At 40.7% G+C, this 13,536-nt stretch overlaps 1 protein-coding gene across 1 annotated transcript; it reads left to right on the top strand.

Annotated features, from left to right (window-relative positions):
• The first annotated feature begins 378 nt into the window (after positions 1–378).
• Positions 379–3,801, top strand: LOC149440830 (forkhead box protein A4-like). The gene is made up of 2 exons (XM_089658120.1): positions 379–447; positions 2,674–3,801. The coding sequence occupies exons 1-2, from the start codon at positions 379–381 to the stop codon at positions 3,799–3,801; spliced, it is 1,197 nt and encodes a 398-aa protein (XP_089514246.1).
• The last annotated feature ends 9,735 nt before the right edge of the window (positions 3,802–13,536 follow it).

The following is a 13,536-nucleotide window of genomic DNA, read 5'->3' as shown; positions in this document are numbered from 1 at the left end:
TGGGGGAACTCCTTGATCCTATTAGCATTTTGATGAGACAGACTGGTGATTGAAAAAAGGATAGGAGGTGTGTGTGAATGAAAGCAGTCAGGGGGGTACAAGTAGCTTCCTTTGTCCTAAACTGATTTGGCTCTGCAGGTAGCCAGTGAAGAGGTCACAGTGAGATTGAGGAAAAGGGGTGGAGACTTTAAGGAGGACAGGTCTATTCAAATGCTCTAAGGGTTTTGCCTTTAAATGTCTCCACAGACCTTGTTTCACTTGGCCAAACATTTGGATTCTACACAGGAAGAATCCTCTCTACTACAGACGCAAAAGATTAGTGGCCATTTAAATTCTTTTTAGAGTGAAGAAGACGTACCAAAAGTCAACATTCAGACTATGCTCAATAGAGTCAAGTTGGAAATGAAAGACCCAATGGACTGGCATTCAATGTACACCGAAAGTGAGGTACGTTAATGTCTATATACTCGACCTATAATCATTAGATTTTTTTGCGCTTTCTCACTACATATACAGTGAATTATCTGTAAACAGGAGTGTAATCTAGCAAACTGTACTGTTGGGTAACTCCAGACAATGATCATAATCTAGCACTAATTAAATCCTGTTTAGAGAATTAATTGTTCTTAAAAAAACCAAAAAAAAACCCTCAACCATACTGCAGTATTTAAAGACCATATTAGAGAAACTAATTCTAGTAGAGACCAAATAAGTTAATTTAATGTATCCATATAGAGGCTAATTATTGAAGGAAACAGGCCAATTATTAGCTATAGTCTATAACGACTGTGTGGGTGACCATATACTCTTGAAGACCATAGACTGTATACAGCCAGCATGGAACACTCCTATAAGAACTTTGTCATTGTATCTGTGGTGCCAGGTTATCCTGGAATTACTAATTTATTCTCCTATAATGGCTTTTCTGCTTATTAAGCTAAAATATCTGTCATATTTGGCTGTCAACTATAGTGACAAATGTGTTGTAGATAATGTTGCAATAAGCCGAGAGAGAGAGAGAGAGAAAGGGTTGGTGCCTTGATAATTGTGCATAGCTAGCTGTACACTCTGCTACTAGTAGTGCTAAAACTCATGTGAAAATTATTCCAAGGGTATACAATCTATACATAATATCATCCAGTAACCTCAAACTATATTTTATGGATCTGGATCCCCTGCCTATTCACAAACGTCTCTTCTAGTATCTGTTGTATTGATTGTCTGTTAACACTTACAACACACAAAGATGATTAGCACATATATGCTTTTCATTGTTGAATCAAATAGAGTTTAAGTGGATCTTCTGCCTGGAAAGAAAAACAATTAAGTAATCGGCTACGAATACTGTAGCTTCTGACTTTTCCTTTCCAGACCTTTCCAGGAATCCAGCGCTGTCCCCATCCGGGCCAGTTCTTCACTGGTCTTTGTATCCCCTGAGCCTTCATGTTTATTAAGAGAAACTGGCTGTTACTCCTTCCGGCTTCACAGCTGGCTTCCCACTGCACTGTGCTTTGTGAATGATCCTGCAGCCTTCTGGGACCTGTGAGGTACCCACTCCCCAAAAATTATATCAAATCAGGGGTGGACTGACAACTCATGGGGCCCCCGGGCAATAGGGGATCATGGGGCCCCTGTGTCCTTGCCCAAACTCAAGAGAGCCTATGAATAAGGTACCGGGGCATCTCATGGGGCCCCCTACTGACCCTCGGCCCTCTGGCAGTGCCCGAGTTTCCGAATGGTCAGTCCGCCCCTGCACCAAATGTAGTAAAGGAAAGGTGGGGGGGGGAATATAAAGCCAAACTTTCCCTAAAATTTCTCTTTTAAGCTTTGCTTGGATATTCAAGTATATTAGCATTTCATATCTTGGAGTATTTTGTTTGTTAGCTGTTTGTTGATTGTATAGTTAGATATCTGTGTATGCTACTGGTATGGCAGTAAGTCTAGCTTGTGAATTCTGCCAAGTCAAAATATTACAGGGCATTACACATAGCACTGCCATTTACATTTGGGCTGGGAAGGTAACAAAACATGTTTATTAGGCAATTAAACTTCATTGTTATTCAACACTAGATGTCTGAAAAGTGCAAGTTCATTATGAATGCTTAGGTAGAGACTAAAGGAAGTGCTTCTTTGTGGAGAGTGTAATCCCTTTATGTATATTACTGCCAACAGGAAAGGTAGACAACACTGTACAGTGATGCTAAATATCTGAGTATGCATATTGCATAGCAATACTGAATAGAAAATGCAAACAGACGTGTCAAAAATGATAAAATAGAATGGTATGACAATAAAATAAACTGAAGGATTTTGATTTTATAAATCTAAATATAAGAAAAGAGAAGTGAAAGTTTGTCAGTTAGCAGATACATTTTCAACTGCATGTTTAATCGAGAAATTTGGTTTTGATGCAATGCTTTTAACCACAAGGTCGCTTTATATTACCACTTCAGTTGTTTCTACTGTCACAAAAAATATGAACTATAAATTGCATATTCATATTGGAGAGTAATTATTACTGACATTCAGTCATACAGTATGATATAATTGCTGCTACAATTTTCAGGTATTTTCTGTGAAATGTATATGACTTTTATATTATAGTTTGCGTACTTTGGATATATTGAACAAGGATATCTCACTTCATTATCTTATGTTCGTTTATTTTGCTAGGTATATCCTGGAATACATAGCATAAATAGCCTTCAAAACAATAGCTTTGTATCCAGTGATGTCTCAACTGTACCTGCAACAATGACTTACATGAATAATTCAATGGCAGGGCCTGTAAATGTCATCCAAACCCAAAACAATCTGAGTTCTCTGAACTCTCTAGTCCACAATATGGGAGGGCCATCAGCATCTCCAGCATCTTCATCTGCTTATCCATTGGGCTATTGCCAAGCAGAAACAGAGTTCCAGAGGGATCCTCGACCCTATCGGAGAAATTATTCCCATGCCAAACCTCCCTATTCATACATCTCACTTATAACAATGGCCATTCAACAATCGCCAAACAAGATGATGACACTGAATGAGATCTACCAGTGGATCATTGACCTTTTTCCTTACTACAGACAAAACCAGCAGAGGTGGCAAAACTCAATTCGTCACTCTTTGTCATTTAATGACTGCTTTGTTAAAGTTCCACGTTCACCAGAGAAACCAGGAAAAGGCTCCTACTGGACTCTTCATCCAGACTCTGGAAACATGTTTGAAAATGGATGCTACCTGAGAAGACAAAAGAGGTTCAAATGTGAAAAGTCTAGGACTGAAGATTCAGAAAAAAAAACTAGCAAACTTGGAGATGAGATGCCAGTTCAATTAAGAGAGTCTCCAGCTGTTTATGATGAGAATTCCTCTTCTCAGTCGCCAAAAAATGCAATTAACAGGGGAGACACGGACTCATCAGTGGCAATCTCCCAACTAAATATGGCTTCACCAGTGGGTATTAGCCCTAACTCTGAACATGGCGGGTCTTCATTACAGCTCTTATACCCAATGAGTCTCTCTAGTGACGGTTATCTTTGCATGGTGGGAGAAGATGCTCAGATGAAGCATGAGCAATTTGCTGGGAGGCGCCCATTCTCTATCACACAACTCATGTCTTCTGAAAATGCACAAACATACTCCAGTAAAACTGACATGTGTCCAACCACAGATCATCTTCCTCACTACCAGAACTATACTCCTGATTATCATAACATGACCCCTTCAAAAAATTTAATGGACATGCCATCATCCTCTGATGCAGGCTACTATTCTAATGTGTATTCCAGACCCATTCTCAGTTCTCTGTGAATGGAAAAATGTTTCTTGCTAAGCTTTGTTGAGATGCTTTATTTAAACCCATATTGACACGGGCTTTAAAATTCTAGACTAAGATTACACTGAAAACCGACCTACAGATTCAGGTAATAGTTATTTCATCCGCTTTGAATTTTTGTTCAAATGTAATAAACTGTGCAATTATTAGGCTGCACAGTTTTCATACATTCTTGAAATAGTATTGCTACTATGCCATTTTCATTCCAATTATTTAATAAATCTCTCAGATTGGTTCAATAGAGCACACTATTCTAATAATTGGTGCAATAAAGTACAAGCCTTAAAACATAACTTTTGTTGAATTGCACAACTGCCTCCTCATCACTCAGCAATAGGTTTTTTGGTTGAATTTAATTTCAGATAATGAAATTAATTACAGTTCTCAATCAGTTTCATAATAGCTTTACTGTCCATAATATAGAAAGATTAAAACTTGATCTGTTAAAGAAGAAGACATTTGCACTGAACTTATTGGATCTTTGCAAAATCATTTTTTATTGTATATATGCCATGCATGTTTCAATATTTAAAAGAAGAACATCTTTTTTTATTTGTTTTAAGAATTGTGCCTTTTTTACTTGTACATGCTGCTTGTGTTTTATATTGATGTTTGTGCTGTTATGTTCATGTTTGTTTGTGTTTGAATGTTAATATATATTAAATCTATGGTGTATGTTCTTTTAACATATGAATTTCTTAACACTGTATTCTCAGGGTTCAGAAATTAAAGCTCCAGCTAAAATGTATTTTTAAATGAAAATGTCAGACGAATGATCGTCCCCTTTTTTTTTTTCTTGTGCACATGCTAGTCTCATATCAAAGATGAATAGGTTACTAAAGTTATTCTGTGTTGTTAGACAGCATACAACTTTGGAATTGAAGTATTGTAATGTATTTGTTTTGTTTCCGAGCATGCTCATTCTTACTCGATTACTTGATTTTTATCGCACAAATACTATACTACTTACATGAAAATTGTTTCTTCTGTTATCTTATGAGAACATTTTTCGTGCTTGTCCCTTCGGATATTTTCTCATGAACTGCTGATCGTCTCTCAAGAGCTGTGTACGAATGATCAGATTATCAGACTGGAGCTCCGAAAGTTTTTTTTTTTTTCATCTGATTTTCTCATTGTGTGTACTAGTCATAACTGGGTTAGTTTGGAATCTTAGTTTATTTTTTCCAATATGGTTGATTGTCATGGAAACATCCACTGGGCAGCATTATTCAAAAGACCTTCCTCCACCAGTATGCAAGTGTTCATTCGCAACTGATATTTCAAATGTCAAAAATGCTTATTTCCAGCATCCTATAGGTGGACTCCGATCTTGAACTTTCATTGTTACAAACATATTGGTAAGGTTTGCATTATGATTAGCTAGATTGTAAACAGTTACCACTTGAACTGTGTCAATACACTAGATGGAAAATCGCTAGAAAACCTGGACAGTTTGTTTTTGTCCACTTAATGGACAAAAATAAAAAATTGGCAGTAACGTTTTGAGCCAAAAATCAAAGGAAGTCTTTGGAAAACCTCTGTGAAACAACTGATAAATTATAAGGTTAATGTGTTACTTGCCCATTTAAAAATCCAACTTAGTACTGCACATATGTGGCTCAGAAGCAAAAAAAGGATTCATTTAAGTCTATTGAATGAATTCTCATTTGAAAATTGACCATTACATGATGGAAATACTGGTATGTTACCCCATGTGAGTGGTTAAAGTCAATAAATTCAAAATGTAGACTCTTAAGTCCTATCATATCTAAATTCGAGGAATGCAGTTCATTCTAATCGATGGTGTGATAAAATCATCAGAGATAAACGAATTGCGCACTCACCAGAAGTGCGCTATCAAACGCATTTGAGATCATAATCGTCTCATCGGGTCAGCCAGGACAATCACTTCCAGGTATGGTCAGGTTCCTGCGCCTGTGTCTTTGAGGACCCCTCTAATGGTATCACGATCTCAGGACACCTCTAAACTGGCCTCTAAAACCAAAGAATAATGCCACATAGAGTGATACTGCATTCAATGGGGTAATTATATTCCAACAAAGGTGCAAATCATACAAGGAATGAATAAATAAAAAAACTGACCATGTGTGTATAGATGGCCGCCAACGGCGGCAGGACGTCAGGATGCTGTAGCCCCTCTCTGACGCGTTTCGTGCACCCTATGATTAACTGCTTTGCACAAAACGTGTCAGGTAAGGGGCTACAGCATCCTGCCACTGTTGGCGGCCATCTTTATACACATGGTCAGTTTTTTGATTTATTCATTCATTGTATGATTTGCACCTTTGTTGGAATAAAATTACCCCATTGAATGCAGTATCACGCTATGTGGCATTATTCTTTTGGTTTTCTGCGAGTCTCGCAACTCGCAGGAGCCAGTTTAGAGGTGTCCTGAGATCGTGATACCATTGGAGGGGTCCTCAAAGACACAGGCGCAGGAACCTGACCATACCTGGAAGTGATTTTCCTGGCTGACCCGATGAGACGATTATGATCTCAAATGCATTTGATAGCGCACTTCAGGTGAGTGCGCAATTTAGAAGGAACTGCATTCCTTGAATTTAGATCTGATAGGACTTAATTTTGAACATTTTGAACTTATTGACTTTAACCACTCACATGTGGTAACATACCATTGTTTGTACCTATTTTGTGCTTGTATTACTATTTTTCTTACACACAGCGCTGCACTATTCTCTGTATATTATCTATTTCAAGGGTTCTGTGGTACCTTTTAAGTGTTCAAGCTGCTGTCATTTTATAATAGTGCTTGCATACTCCTATTTTTTGATCATGATGGAAATACTGTTTGGTCTCACAACCATGTGTTAATTTTTAGAAAACCTGTTGAAATTATTATTTTTTTTTTTTAGTGGTGTATGGCTGGAATTAGGCCCAGATGCCCAACATGTGGCATTTTTGGTACTTTGGGTGCAGACCTTGGACTCCAGTCTTTAGTAGCATTACATATACTAAACAGTAGGTTCCCTTGCTATACTCTGGGCACCCCATGCCTTGTACGTTGACAACTGCTGTTCTAAGATCTATTACTGGCTTATGTAAACTTGATATATTTCACTCTAGCGGGCAGCACAGTGGCTAAATGATTATCACTTCCGCCTGGCAGTACTAGGGTCGTTGGTTTGAATCCCAACCATGGCACCACCTGCCTGGAGTTTGCATGTTCTCCCTGTGCCTGCATGGGTTTCCTCTGGGTACTCTGGTTTCCTCCGACACTCCAAAGACCTGTTGGTAGGTTAATTGGCTCCTGTCTAAATTGGTCCTAGGATTATTATTATTATACAGTATTTATATAGCGCTAAAAGGTTTGCTCAGCGCTGTACATTATAGTGGGGGACAGTACATGAGACAATACAGTAACAATACAATACACGAGGGGGTCAAGGACCCTGCTCTTTCAAGCTTACAATCTAGGAGGGAGGGGATAGTGGTACAGGAGGAAGTGGCTGTGGGGGATGGAGTGGTAGGAGGAGATCGGCTGTTAGGTGAGGGCGGGGTAGGCTTCCCTAAAGAGATGGGTTTTCAGGGTGCGCCTAAAGGTGAGGAGGGTAGGTGACAGTCTGATGGATTGGGGTAGTGAGTTCCAGAGGATGGGGGAAGTCCTGGAGAAGTCCTGCAGTCGGGCGTGGGAGGTGGAGACCTGGGAGCTAGAAAGTAGGAGGTCTTGTGAGGAGCGAAGATTATGGGTTGGGTATCAGGTCGGTGAGGTAGTTTGGGGCAGCGTTATGAATGGCTTTGTATGTCTGTGTTAGTAGTTTGAATTTAATGCGTTGGGCAATCGGGAGCCAGTGGAGGGAATGACAGAGGGGGGTGGCAGATGCGGAGCGGTTGGTAAGGTGGATGAGTCTGGCCGCTGAGTTTAGGATAGACTGAAGTGGGGATAGTCTGCGACGAGGTAGGCCGGTGAGAAGGGAGTTGCAGTAGTCCAGACGTGAGATAATAAGGGAGTGAACGAGTTGTTTAGTAGTGTCTGGGGTTAGGAACAAACGTATTTTGGAGATGTTGCGGAGGTGGAGCCTGCATGAGTTTGCCAACGATTGGACATGGGGTTGGAAGGACAGGTTTGAGTCTAGAGTGACACCTAGGACTTTGGCTTATGGGGTGGGACTGATGGTGGCGTTGTTGGTCATGATGGAGAGGGTGGGGGGAGGGGGGCATGGGCTGGGGGGAAAATCAGGAGCTCGGTTTTGGAAAGGTTCAATTTGAGGAAATGGTGCGACATCCAGTCTGATATGTCGTTCAGTAGGTGGGTGATACGGGCGGAGACTGAAGGCATGAGGCGAGGGTGGAGAGGTAAATTTGCGTGTCATCGTCGTAGAGGTGATAGTTGAAGCCGTGGGAATGTATCAGTTTGCCGAGGGAGGAGGTGTAGATGGAGAAGAGAAGGGGCCCGAGGACCGAGCCTTGGGGGACCTCAATAGAGAGGGGGAGGTGGTAGCGTTATAGGTAACGCTGAAGGAGCGTTGGGATAGATAGGAGGAGAGCCAGGAGAGAGCGGAGTCTTTGATGCCGAGGGAGTGGAGTTTGTTAAGGAGGAGGGGGTGGTCGACTGTGTCGAAGGCCGCGGAAAGGTCGAGGAGTAAGAGGACTGAGTAGTGGCCATTAGCTTTGGCGGTTAGCAGGTCATTAGTGATTCTGAGTAGGGCGGTTTCGGTGGAGTGTAGGGAATGGAAGCCAGACTGTAGTGGATCGAGGAGGTTGTTGTCAGTGAGGTGGACGCATAGGCGATTGTAGACTAAGCGCTCAAGGAGCTTGGAAGTAAATGGCAGCAGGGAGATGGGTCTAAGGTTGTTCAGGTCGGTGGGGTCCAGGGAGGGTTTTTTGAGTATGGGGGTGATGTGCGCATGCTTTAGGGGAGAGGGGAATGCGCCAGTAGAGAGAGAGATTGAAGATGTGGGTGCGGGAGCGTAGGATGGAGGAGGAGGGTGACCGGAGGAGTTGTGTGGGAACTAGGATGTGCATGTATGAATGTGAGTTAGGGACCTTAGATTGTACACCCCTTGAGGGTTAGGGACTGATGTGAATGTACAATATATATGTAAAAGCGCTGCATAAATTGATGGCGCTATATAAGTACCTGGAAGAAATAAATAAAAATAAATAGTGGTTGAGCTACATAGCTGTGTGTCTTTTTTTTTTTTTTTTTCTCTCAACTGGACTAACTATGTAACTACTGCCCCAAGACTTATCTTTATAAAACAGAATATAAAATTTACACATGAATAACAACAAAATGTCTTCAAATGAAAATGAGGTTGAGGAGATAACACCAATGAGGCTCTTAAAGTGATACTAAGCCAGCCTATCCTTTAAAGCAGGGGTCTCCAAACTATGGGCTGGATGTGGCCTTTTGCTTGCTTTTATCCAGCCCTTGGGGCACTTTTCCTTCTTCTGATATGAAGCACTATTCCTCCCACTGACACCAACCAAGGGGCACTATTCCTCCCACTGATACCAGAAATGGGGAACTAATTATCCAATTGACACCAACAATGGGGCACTGTTCCTCCCCCTGACCACCAAGCCTAGGGTATTGTTTACTCTCACTGATGCCAGGGAATTTTCTCCCGCTGGCACCAACAACGGGCACTATTTCTCCCACTGACACCAACCATGGGGTGCTATTCCTCCCACTAACACCAATGACAGGGTGCTATTCCTAAGTTATTGTTTACTCCCACTGATGCCAGGGCATTTTCTACTCCCACTTGCCACAAATTGGCCCCCCTAAAGTTTGAAGAGCAGTAAACTGGCCCTTTGTTCAAATGTTTGGAGACCCCTGCTTTAAAGGATAAGTTCACCTTTAGGAACATGTTACATGTTCCACTCATTTTTAGGTTGGAACATGTAACATGTTCGCACTCCTGCAGCCGCTGCCTACTCAGCTGCCTCTAGTGACGGCTGTCGGCTTGTAGTTCTCAATGAACTACCATGGCACTGTTGAGCGCTCTGGTAGTTTGTTGTCTCTTCCTGTCATTGTGTATCTGCCTACGTGTATGAGGGACAAGCAGACAGCTACACTGACAGGAGATCTGCATGGTACCCTTGATCCACTGATCAAGTGTGCCATGCTTTACAGGCTCCAAGTAAAATAAATAAATGAACACTTTTTTACCTGCAAAAAGATGTGCATTTATTTTAAAAGTTGAACTTACCTTTTAACCACCTCCTGTCTGACCATTGTATATAAACGGCTGGATGGTGGCAGTGCAGGGGCCGTTTATAAATGGCCTCCCCTCCCCTGCTTGTGCGTGCTCCCTGGGAGTGAGCAGCACTGCGATCCGGTGCCCGCTGTGTCCTCCGGACACAGTGGAACACCGATCGTCGTATGGGACCTCTGTGCGAGATCCTGATCATGTGATCACTGTACTAATGACACTGGCTGGGAAGTGGTTAACATCTGGGGCAATCATAGGGTTAACTGTGTTTACCGCGTGGTGCTTTTACTAAGGGTTGTGCCGGGTTTTTATGCCCTGCTTATCAGGGAAATGAAAACCGACACATTGCCACTGTCATTAGAGAGCTCTGTTTTGTCACACGCTCTGCCGACCCATCGGGTCCCGGCCATAAATCATTGACCTGCTGGTTGGCATGTGCTTGAGCCAGTAGCAGCACAGCTGGGCTGGGTAGTCGCACATGTGCACCCTCTACCTGTGAATGCAAAATCACATACATAGGTACACAATTCTGCACAGCTGGCCTGGACTGTAGCAATAAAACAACAGACCGCAGTTTGCAAGTGGTTAAAGTGTATCTAAAGCCAAAACCTTTTAAGTTTTGGACATTGTTGTCTGTGTACCCTTCAGGAAGATTTGTTTGTCCTGGTGGCCTCTTTCACTGGGATAGAAAGTGACAAAATGTTTAGTTGTCACTGGAACAGGCATTGAGGTAAAATTCCAATGGGGGTATGTGTGTATATGTGTCTGTATGTATGTATATAGGTGTAGTATGTCTTATATACTATATAAGTTGTGCTTGAATATGCCAATTAGTACTGTTAAATCACCTATTAAGAAGTGGAAAGTTTGGGGATCTCTTGATACCAAGCCAAGGTCAGGTAGACCAAGAAATATTGCTTAATAGGTGATTTAACAGTACTGATTGGCATATTCAAGGCTTTGAACATCTTTGTATGTGCTTTTCCATCTTTAAAAAGTTCCATGACCTTGTTACGCAGGACTTTTGACAGTTCTTTTCTGATCCCCATGGCTCAGTATCTAGCCTAGTCAGTGCTTCCACAAAAGAGCTAACAAACTAACTGACTATTTATACACTGACACTAATCGCAATTTAAAAAGCCACAGATGTGGGACATTAACCTCTAATTGGCATTTTTACCCGTGTGTGTCACCTTGTGTGTCTGTACCAAGGCCAAACATTCCAGGATATGTAAACTTTTGATCATGGCCATTTGGGTGATTTCTGTTATTATGATTTAAAAAGGAGTCAAACAACTATTGGATAATAAATGGCTTCATATGATCATGCCAAAATTTCACAATTTCTGCCAGGATATGCAAACTTTTGAGCACAACTGTGTATATATATATATATATATATATTTATTTATCTTAAGGAAATTTCCTCTTTCTTTGTAAAAATGTTCCTTCAATTTCAGTTCTGTCTATGGGACATAAAGTAAATGTGAAGTAAAAATCAAATCTCCCGGATGTTACGCAAACAAACAAAAAAAACTGTCAGGGACTTTATTATTCTCTGTTCTAAATTGTTACATAGTTAGTATGGCTGAAAAAGACAAAAGTCCACCCAGTTCAAACATTAAAAAAAATAAAAGTTTTAATCCTACACACACAGTTGATCCAGAGGAAGGAAAAAAACCTAGCAAAGCATGATCCAATTTGCTCCTGAAGGGGAAAAAATTCCTTCCTGATCCTTTGAAAGGCAATCGGACATTCCCTGGATCAACTTTATCTATAAATGTTAGTATCCAGTTATATTCTGTGCATCTAAGAAATAATCTAGGCCTTTTTTAAAGCAATCAGAACCAACTCTGGAGGGAGTCTATGCCACATGTTCACAGCTCTCACTGTGAAGAAACCTTTCCGTATTTGGAGATTAAATTTCTTTTCCTTCAGACGTAAAGAGTGCCCCCTTGTCCTCTGTGATGACCTCAGGGGGAATAGCTCTACACCGAGTTCACTATATGAACCACTGATGTATTGTAAGTTGTATCTTACTTTGTGTAGATAAAGACACCAGAAAGAGCTAGAAATGAATATTTGCTATATTTTGCAAATTTTGTGATCATTTTACCAAATAATTTTTATGAACACATCACAAGGGTCTTTTTTTATAAAAATGCATATATTAGAAAATAACGTTCTACAGGGGTTCTGTGGTATACTGTATAACTGCTCCATAGGAGGTAGCACAGTCATACCTCCTAACTTTCTGAAAAGGGAGCGAGGGACACCTATTAGCAAAAGTATGTAGGCATAGGACACACCCCCTGCCACACCCTCTTAAAGGAGAATTGTACAAGCAATTGTTGGTTGGTTGAAACCAAAAGTAGTTTGGTACTATTCCTTTATATTGGCTTTGGAAATTTACAAATGCAACAACTTAGAAATTGGATGAAAGGTTTAGCACTGTAAAACACTTTTTGAAAAATAAAAAATGCATTTTATATACAACTATATAGATCAGACCAAAATGAGGGACAAATGATTAGGAAAGTGGGGCAGAGGGACTTTGTTCCAAATGAGGGACAGTCCCCCAAAATCAAGGACAGTTGGGAGCTATGGCACAGACGGGGAACAGGCATTTGTAAGAAGTGGAACAGATTAATGAATACTATGTATAAAAATAACATTCATCCAAAGGTCAACCAATCCATCATAGCCTGCTGCATTTAGATGATTTAGGGCTCAGTCTAACATCCTACCAGGACTGGCATTTTCAGCAATGGATCAATGCCAGTCACAGCAAGGGCATATATCTATAACAGATGTTTTTCTATGTGCTCCGTTCACACAACGCTGGTCTGATGTGCTGTACAGAAAAATGGAGACACCACATTTTTTTTGCAATGTGCTTAATGTGGAGATCTAAAAGTATACACCTTTTATACTTTTATTTAAAAAAATGATAAACAGTGCCTTGCATGTAAAACAAGGCACCGCTCATCACCGCTGCTACACAGCAGCCACTAGCTACATGCTAAGACTGAACGTTTTAACATGACAGAATTTAAACAAACTTAAATGCAATAGAAAACATATTTTATGCTTTCCAGATCAAGTTCTCCAGTGTTCTAATTTACTGGCATTTAAATGCATTTATAGGCACCCTAGAGGCACAGAATTATATTTTCTTTAAATGTTAGGCCTCATGCACACTGAACGTTTTTACAGCGGCTGTTTTTGGATTTTGGCATTTTTTTTCTGCAGCCAGTAAACTCCCCAGCATGTTATCCTATGTGTCCATGCACACATAGGCTTTAATCAGCAGTTGTTGGCTGGGAAAAAGCTCTAACACTGGTAAATGCGGTAAAATGCCACAAACTAACATTTTTGAGGGTTTTTTTAGCCAACATTTTTTTAGTGCTAATGCAAAAAAATCACAGTTTAATGCAAAAATGCTGAACAACTCACGTTTTAACATGACTTATACAGCTAACACTACTGGAATTTTTGAATTGCCCAGTG

Source organism: Staurois parvus, unplaced genomic scaffold (assembly GCF_062004578.1).
Source record: "Staurois parvus isolate SC_StPar_1 unplaced genomic scaffold, SC_StPar_1.0 ptg001051l, whole genome shotgun sequence".
NCBI classification, from domain to species: Eukaryota; Metazoa; Chordata; class Amphibia; order Anura; family Ranidae; genus Staurois; species Staurois parvus.
Note: the sequence above shows the minus strand (reverse complement) of the source record. Positions and strands in the feature narration are given on the sequence as shown.

What these genes read in the sequence shown, in the direction of transcription:
- LOC149440830 (XM_089658120.1), top strand. Translation starts at nt 379, where the DNA reads ATGCTCAATAGAGTCAAGTTGGAAATGAAAGACCCAATGGACTGGCAT. An exon ending in CAATGTACACCGAAAGTGAG is followed by an intron (nt 448 to 2,673) that starts GTACGTTAATGT and finishes TTATTTTGCTAG; the next exon opens with GTATATCCTGGAATACATAG.